Source organism: Vespula vulgaris, chromosome 13 (genome assembly GCF_905475345.1).
Source record: "Vespula vulgaris chromosome 13, iyVesVulg1.1, whole genome shotgun sequence".
In the NCBI taxonomy this organism is placed as follows: Eukaryota; Metazoa; Arthropoda; class Insecta; order Hymenoptera; family Vespidae; genus Vespula; species Vespula vulgaris.
In genome coordinates this window covers 2,072,412-2,081,185 of record NC_066598.1, presented here as the reverse complement: position 1 = coordinate 2,081,185, position 8,774 = coordinate 2,072,412, and the positions used below count along the sequence as shown (strand labels likewise).

The 8,774-nt window shown below is 27.3% G+C and overlaps 3 protein-coding genes across 7 annotated transcripts; 1 reads left to right on the top strand and 2 right to left on the bottom strand.

Moving 5' to 3' along the window:
- Nucleotides 1–51: 51 nt before the first annotated feature.
- Nucleotides 52–1,876, bottom strand: LOC127068359 (metallo-beta-lactamase domain-containing protein 1). 2 transcript variants are annotated; one of them, XM_051004436.1, is made up of 4 exons: nt 1,726–1,876; nt 1,480–1,644; nt 1,301–1,420; nt 52–1,213 (listed from the first exon to the last, which is right to left on the bottom strand). In XM_051004436.1, the coding sequence occupies exons 1-4, from the start codon at nt 1,874–1,876 to the stop codon at nt 1,014–1,016; spliced, it is 636 nt and encodes a 211-aa protein (XP_050860393.1). In that variant the 3' UTR covers nt 52–1,013. The 2 variants fall into 2 exon arrangements, with proteins under 2 accessions (XP_050860393.1, XP_050860394.1); XM_051004437.1 differs by having other exon boundaries at nt 1,480–1,542.
- A 109-nt stretch (nt 1,877–1,985) lies between these two features.
- On the top strand, nt 1,986–5,140 carry LOC127068354 (integrator complex subunit 9). The gene is made up of 10 exons (XM_051004425.1): nt 1,986–2,134; nt 2,262–2,456; nt 2,530–2,934; nt 3,009–3,255; nt 3,329–3,509; nt 3,578–3,813; nt 3,890–4,101; nt 4,181–4,366; nt 4,444–4,638; nt 4,718–5,140. Exons 1-10 carry the CDS (start codon nt 2,126–2,128, stop codon nt 4,835–4,837), a joined length of 1,986 nt encoding a protein of 661 aa, XP_050860382.1. The 5' UTR covers nt 1,986–2,125; the 3' UTR covers nt 4,838–5,140.
- Nucleotides 5,141–5,282: 142 nt separating this feature from the next.
- LOC127068360 (FUN14 domain-containing protein 1A) lies at nt 5,283–8,413 on the bottom strand. Of its 4 annotated transcripts, none has more exons than XM_051004439.1 (4): nt 8,284–8,413; nt 7,345–7,512; nt 7,067–7,262; nt 5,283–6,239 (listed from the first exon to the last, which is right to left on the bottom strand). In XM_051004439.1, exons 2-4 carry the CDS (start codon nt 7,503–7,505, stop codon nt 6,057–6,059), a joined length of 540 nt encoding a protein of 179 aa, XP_050860396.1. In that variant the 5' UTR covers nt 7,506–7,512; nt 8,284–8,413; the 3' UTR covers nt 5,283–6,056. The 4 variants fall into 4 exon arrangements, with proteins under 4 accessions (XP_050860396.1, XP_050860395.1, XP_050860397.1 ...); XM_051004438.1 differs by lacking the exon at nt 8,284–8,413 and adding an exon at nt 8,123–8,277; XM_051004440.1 differs by lacking the exon at nt 8,284–8,413 and adding an exon at nt 7,824–8,031.
- Between the last annotated feature and the right edge of the window lie 361 nt (nt 8,414–8,774).

Below are 8,774 nucleotides of genomic sequence, written 5' to 3'. Positions count from 1 at the left end.
ATTTTTCTATGTTGAGTGCAGGGCACTCTACATAACAAGATGCACAGTAAATATCTTTTACATTATAATTTGTTTATTATATATGATACATTTTATACATATAAGATTATAATAGATAAATTCGTTTTTAGATTTTAAACGATGTTAGAAAAAAAAGCATTAGTTAAAAGTGTAGGAATATCATTTGTAAAATGTATCAATTTTTGATCTGCATATTTAAGCTAATACATTACAGTTGTGAATATTCTTAATAATATTTCAACCACGGTGAAGATTTTTTTTTTCTTTTTTTCTCTTTTTTCTTTTTTTGTTTGATTTTTTATTTTTTATTTTTTTTTTTTTAATATATATATTTTTTTATTTTTTTTTTTATTTCTTTTATTTATTATTTTTTTTTATTATTATTATTTTCTTTTTTTTTTTTTTTAAAGAAAGTGTATTAAACTAGAAATAAATGCAGTAGTAATTCTTACATATGATATATAATAATTAACTGTTTCTTTATATATGGATTATATAACTTAGTATATTAGTGTAATTTTTTTTCTTCAGAAGTAAAAGATTCTATTCATCAGTGATAAAAATTAATCTATAAAACCTATAACATGATGAATGCAAATACATAAATTGTTAATTTTTGATGTTGGCTGTGAACACTTACACATAGCTTAAATTCTAAGTGCGAATTTCTTGAGAATATATCGGAAACATATTTAATTTATATTCTTTTTATAAATGATTCTCAATTTCCTATTTAGAAAGTTATTTTAATATACATTACATAAGCCAATGGTCAATATGCCCTTAGCGCATTGTACTTCTTTTCTTGTTTATACATACAATTTGGCATGCAATTGTCATTATAAAAATATATACAAATAATAATGTTGTGATACCATGTACTTCATTATGTAATGTTTAATAAAATGTTTGTAAAAATAAATAAGATTGTAAACGATTAGCGTGGTTGAATTTAATTTTCGAATTAAATGATTTCAATTTTAATTGTAGAATCATTTAATCACTTGACTATCAACGATTTGCCTCATTTTATCTGTAACAGAAAACATTGGACCATGTCCAGGTACTATAAAATCAGCGAGATTAATTATACGAGAGCGCATGTAAGATTGAACTTTTTGTAGATCGTTTTGACCGAGACTTTTCCAAATTAATGGATTTACAATATCCTCTTCCTTTTCAAACAGATCACCTGAAATACATCTTAAATGTCAGAATGAAATCTTGTGAGAATATTAATTATATAGAACAAAAACCATAATAATTATAAAACAAAAACCTGTAATAGCGACGCAACTAGATCGACCATTAATACTAGTTTGAACTAATACGGTAATATCTTCCGATGTATGTCCTGGTGTTGCAAGGACTTTAACTCCATCACAAAGAATATACTCTTCTATGAATGGAATAATATTAATGCATAAAATTAGTTATTTTTGTCAATTCAAAACGTACCATTTTTAAGATTTTCTTCATAAAACAAATCACCATGCTGTACAGAATGACCTACAATGTGCTCTGCATTGGTAAATAAATTATTATTTCCAATATGATCAGGATGACTGTGTGTACATACAACATAATCAATTTCTGCTGGTGTTACATTCTCACGACTAAGAGCTAAAATCATGCGTTGATCGATTTTTTTTTTTTCTTAAACGTACTTATATCTATAATTAATCGACTCTTCATAATAGATACCTTCCAAAATTTTCTTCTGATCCCAAGCAGTCATAGTATCAACAATAATTAATTTTGGACCTTTTATTAAGGTACACGAACAATTAGCGCACATTATTCTATCATCCAATTGCTCCGAGTATCCATTAAACAGAACTTTAACTTCACACATTGTGTTAAAATTATTGTTATAATTTAAATAATAGAAAGGCGTATAGAGAAAATGATTTTTTGGATACTATAAACAATCGTTTTTATATTACAGTTGAATATAATTATTACGAAAGGAAAGTTCCAAAGTATACGTGTTATGTATCGCGATGGAGAGGTTAAGTCGAACTTGATGCTTCAATGACCTGTATAAACACGAATGCACTTTGAACGATAAGACTTGAAAATAAATCCAAAATCAATTGCAATAATGAAATTGGTAATTATGATTTTAATATTATATATGTAATATTTTTTAAAATTACATATAAATAATTATTATCTTTGAAAGACTATTTATTATTTATATATATATATTTTTTCTTTTATTATTTTTTATCTTATAGTATTGCTTGTCAAGTGAACCAACAAAGCCATGTCTTGTTCTAAGTTTCAAAGGGATCACCTTAATGTTGGATTGTGGATTAAGCATGCAATCTATTTTACATTTTATGCCATTACCTATGGTTCCTAGTGCAAAATTTAATTCTTTACCAACTTGGCTTCCAAGAGATAATCATCAAGATTGGCAAATTGAAGGGGTTGGTTTAATAAATATGTGTGAAATATATAAATATGTTCACAAACTTAATAACAGGATATATGTGATTTCAGGAATTAAAAGAATGTTGCGGAAGAGTTTTTGTTGATTCTACACCAGAATTCTCTCCACCTCTTGAAAAAATAATAGATTTTTCAGAAATTGATGCCATTTTAATATCTAATTATACTTGCATGCTTGCATTACCGTTTGTAACGGAAGGTACTGGTTTTAAAGGAGTAATTTATGCTACCGAACCAACATTACAAATTGGAAGATTTTTTATGGAAGAACTAGTAGAATTTATAGAACAGACACCTAGAGCAACTTTGGCTAAGCATTGGAAAGAATTATTACATATATTACCACCTCCTTTAGCCGATGCTCTTAAGCCGAAATCATGGAGACATATATATTCGTTGTCTGCTATAAATTCTGCTTTGTCAAATATTCAATTAGTTGGATATGATCAAAAATTGGTAATCAAGATGTTATAAAAAATATATGTTATTATTATAAAATAACATATTATAAAAATAAGTTATTTTTTTAGGACATATACGGTGCATTGACAGTTACACCTATAAGTTCTGGATATTGTCTAGGTAGTAGTAATTGGTTGATATCATGCGATCACGAAAAGGTTGCATTTGTAAGCGGTTCATCAACATTAACAACTCATCCAAGACCTATGGAACAAGCTACATTGAAGCATGCTAACATGTTAATATTGACAGGTTTAACTCAAACACCAACTGCAAATCCAGACACAATGCTTGGTGAATTGTGTATGACTGTTGGTAAGAACAGAGCGTAATAGTTAGCACATGCAATTGCTTATATATATATATATATATATAATACTTATTGCAGCTATGACACTCAGATCAGGTGGATGTGTTTTAATACCATGTTATCCTTCGGGTGTAGTATACGATTTATTCGAGTGTCTTAGTACTCATTTGGATAAATCTGGATTTTCACAAGTACCTCTTTTTTTTATATCACCCGTGGCCGAAACTTCTTTAGCGTACTCAAATATTTTGGCCGAATGGTATGTTTCGATCATAGATTATTCTAATCAATTATTTCGTATTTATTAAATTAATTCGATTATTTTAGGCTTTCAACAAATAAACAAAATAAAGTCTATCTACCAGAAGAACCTTTCCCTCATGCATTTCTTGTAAAAAATGCAAGACTCAAACATTATACTTCTACGTACGCGGAAGGATTTAGTTCGGATTATAGGCAGCCTTGTGTTATTTTTTGTGGACATCCTAGTTTAAGATTTGGGGATGCTGTACATTTTGTTCAGTTGTGGGGTAATAATCCACAACACACAATTATTTTCACAGGTATTGCTAACAAATCGAAATAGAAATTAATATTAAAATTCTATATCTATTACAAATTATTTGATTTCTATTGCAGAGCCTGATTTTCCTTATTTGGATGCACTTGCACCATTTCAACCATTGGCAATGAAAGCAGTTCATTGTCCAATAGATACATCTCTTAATTTTACTCAAGCTAATAAATTGATTAGAGATTTAAAACCAGAAACTTTAGTTATTCCCGAATGCTATACACAACCGCCAATAACTGCTCCACATAGAACGGATCTTGTTATTGAACCTGTTGGAGTAAGTTTTTTTTAATCAGTTTTCTTTTCAATAATTTCATGTCTATTAAATAAATAATCTCGGTTTTTTCTCTCTCAAGGAAAAACCATTGATTACTTTTAAACGAGGCGAAGTTATAAAATTACCTCTGAAACGTAAAAAGGGACGCGTATTTATTGAGCCTGACTTAGCTGGAAATATTATTTTAAATGAGATTAGACCTGGATTAAGTCTCGCATCGGTTACTGGTGAATTAGAAGTCAAAGATAATGTATATACAATAAAGGTACTAATAGAAAAAAAAGTCTATATATATATGTATATATGTATGCACTCTTTTATAATGAAATATTATTTGCATAGAACATAGAAGATAGACCTAGTTGTAAACGTAAAGGATCTTCAGGATCACCAGCACCAATAAAAGAAGAAATTCTTAAGGAAAGAAAGCACGAATATGGTATATTAGATCCTCAAGAATTGCTTCAAAAACTCAATCAGGAAGGAATTCTAGGTGCTAAATTACAACATAGTCCGACCTCTACTAGTATTCATTTGGTACTATCATTATAATGTCTCTTAATATCAATATTTGATTTTCCTATCAATTAAAATAATTTTATAATTATCTTTTCAGCAAGATGAGGATACTTTGATTCAGATAGGAGATAACTCTACACATATCTTTTGTAATGGCGATCAAAAAATCAGGAGACGATTAAGAGCCATTATAATGCAGTGTCTGAAACAATTTTAAAAACTTGTATAAAATTGAATAAACGAAGGTAACATTTTATACAAATTATAATTTTATATACCAATGTATATATTGTCTTATTTATTTTTATTTTTATCGACTAGTGATGTTAAACGAATATAATATTATATTATAATGTGTAATATTAAATAAAACAAATATCTCTTTCACATTAATAATTGAGATACATTTATAAGTATAAGACAGTACATACCATTATTACTAACGTAAATTAGAAAATGGCAATATTATATGATGATTTTAATCGTGACTGAATAATTTAAGATACTTCAGATCTCATTTTATTCTTCATAAATTACATTACAAGTACTATCTGTAATGTATTTATACAAGAAAATTAAATAATAAGTTTGAACGTATTATAAATGTATATATATATATGTATCAACGTATTCAATATCTTCATCATACTTTAGCAGATCTGCCATTAATTTATTTTCTTTTTTTTTTTTTTAATTTTTTTCTTTTTCCTTTTCGACGATATTTTTTCTATCAAATCTACACACAATTCGAATATGATAATACTAATAATTAAGTAAAGATAAATAAAAATAAAAAGTTTTTGCACACTATTATTCTATATTATTACTAGACTTAAAATAAATATTTTAAGTGTCGGTATAGAAAAAATTCGTCGTTATATTTTGTATTTCCAGTTTTTTTTTTGTTCTCTTTTTGCGACTTTCATAGGTTTCTTAATTAATACTAAAATACTACATTGTTGTGCAAGATTTATTGCATATTTAACTATATGCATATGCTGCATTCTGAATACGTTCTAATATTTATTGAAGACAATCATACAGTCTTCAACATATCCATAGAGTTCAATTAGATGCAATATATATTTGTAGTATTCTTTTTATAAAAGTAAAATGTGAAAAAATTCGTCATTAATATACAAATGTAATTTTAACATCATGACTCTTGTTATTCGTAAACGTTCGCGTTAGAAAAAAATTTCTTTAAATTATATATATTTTGTGAATACAAAAAAAAAAATAACATTATAATACTAAATAATTACTGCGTTATTTGATGTAATGCTTCATATCTTGATAATTATTTTTACGATATTTTACTACTTCAACACAGTTTTTCATATCTGTGATTTATACTCTTATGTTTGAAATTTTTTTTGTGGTAACAAACTAACATTACATATTTAATTAACATTCAGAGTGCAGCAATTTCTTGCTTACTTCACTGTAGCAATACCAAGTGCAAGACCTACTGTAAATGAAGCTAAGAAGAAATGAAATTCTGTGGGTCTGAAAGATGAATCACCAGTTATAGAGTGATACCAGCGTCTTGTATTAGATTCTCCATTCTTTAACAGTTGCTCTGCTTTATCTAATTTTTTATCAACGAATCTCTCGACCTGAAACAAGAAATATCTTTACTATTCATATACGTTTCTATTAATTCATGATTTTAGAACGTTTAATTTATTTTGGCAATGCATTAACTGAATTTTATTTTTTATGTAATTAAAAAATTGTATCAATACGATTATAACTAGATAGTAAAATGAAACGATCATTGCATTACACTTTTTATTGAAATAGTGAAATATACTTATAATAAATTATTTTTTTTTTTTTAACTGCAACAGTTACTTAGTACGATCTTATTTTTCGAGATATCTATTTAAGTGAAACACTCGAAGTTATATATTCATCGTTAACAAGCATTAAAATTATTATAACACTGCAGTTTTATTTTTATCAAAATTGCACAAATGCAAATATGGGTCCACTTTAAATATTATGCAAGACACAAGATATATATAAAATTAAAAAAAGCAAAATACGAAAATGTAAAAAAAGAATATTTCTTCGTCCTTTTTAAGATTCCATTTTCTTTTTTCTTTCTGGAACTATACTGAAGCACCTTCATAACTTTTATGATAAGAACGATATTGAAAAAAGAAAAGAAAACATGAAGAAAAATAAAAAAAAAATGCCCTTGAATCACAGCATTGCTAACAGAAATTAAGATTTGTATCTTCATAGAAAATTTTGATGTTGTTTATCGATTCATGATGCAAGGCCAATAATGAAGCCACCGAGGAAACTTGTTGCCACATACGAGTTTGTCCTCCACCATGTTCCTACCTATAAGAACATAAAATATACGTTTCCTATAAGAATCAACGAAGCAAAATATTCTTAAATAGTTTGATTATCTTTCTATGTAAACATTCACCTTATCTATGAATCTAGGACCCTCTCCTGTTATTTTCTCTTCTACTTTGTCCGTAAATTTCTCAGCTTTCCTTTGAATTTTGTCCCAGTTGACGTTTATATATCCTTGATGCGCAGCTATCTGTAAGATAATAATACCACCACCAACAGCAAAAGCTGCTACTTTTCCAACTTTCATAGTTAGAAAACCGGTAACCCTAAATAGTACAAGAAAAAAGAACAGAAGAACGAATTTATTATATAAAATAGATTAATTATACATCATATATACTTCCTTACCATCCAGACGTCGTACCGATTATGATCTGTTTAGTAGCAGATTTTTTCCCTACGTCCCCTAAAATTTTGTCTAAATAGCTTTTGGCTTCCTTGGAAACATCTAAAGTGCATACTTCTTTACTGGTGCTTTCCTTGCTACTTTTACCAGCAGGAAGACTCATTTTGGCACTATAAATATCACATTAAATTATTAAAACAATAAGAGCGAAAAAGATAACCAATATTTTTTATTTATTGGACATGTATAGCATATACTTGACTTAAGTCGTTATATTGAATATAATTAAAAAAGATATATATATATATGTATATATATATATACACAAACATATATACATGATATTCTGAGATTTTTAAATAATGATATTTAAAAGGAGACAGTAGATTATTAAATTACGTTTCACATATGAAAATCGATTTATAAAAACAATGAGAATTTCGCATGACAAAAGAATAATATTTTTTTCTTGCATTATTACCTTGTTATATTGTTTCAAGTTATCTTTATGAAAATAAGTAAAAAATAATAAATATTCTTATAAATATTCGATCACAGAATAGAAAAATATATATCGATGACGGAATTATCGACATGTATAGTAATAGAATTAAGCCCCGACATATTACGTCTCTCAAGTAGAGAATAAAGATGACGAACTACACGTTCCTGGTATAAAATTGATATATAATTGAATATATTACATTTATTATATATTTCTTTTAATAGCCAATAAAATATTTTCGTGTAATGAAACAAAGATTAACAAAGATAATCTACCGTTTGTATAATTTTCTTGCTCCCAACGTGATTGAATTCTTAGACAATTTGGGCATAACACTCGAACAATGTATATTATCAAATTATGTAACGGAAGAATATAAACAATTATTTAATAATTTTTTTTTTTTTTTTTTTTTTTAATTACGCGTTAAGCTCACCTAGTCGATGAATAAACGACAATAATATTATAATCGATAGATCGTTATCACACGCGCGAAGTGACAGCGCTAGAATGAGATTTTAAGCGAGTACGAGCGAGTTCGTTCTAAGGAAGGTAGCTGGACAACGTTGCGGTAGAGCAACGACTACGTCACCGTCGATAAAAAGTGCGGGAAATTTCAAACGATAACTTTGACTTCTGGCAACGTTTCTTTTATATCTTCAAGAATAATTTTAATAAAATAATTTTTTAATCGAGGGAGGTTGTAATAAAGCGTTAAAAAAAAGATATCACTTTTTTCTTCGTACCATTTTGAAATGTATCGTGTAGAGAAGGATTCGCGATGGCAAAGGAGAAAAGAATTAAATAAAAAATACAAAAAGAAAGAAAGAAAGAAATAAATAAATAAATAAAAATAGAATAGTAAAAAAAGAATAATAAAAATAAAAGGAACGACGTAATAGGGGTTAAAGAACGAATAAGGAAAAT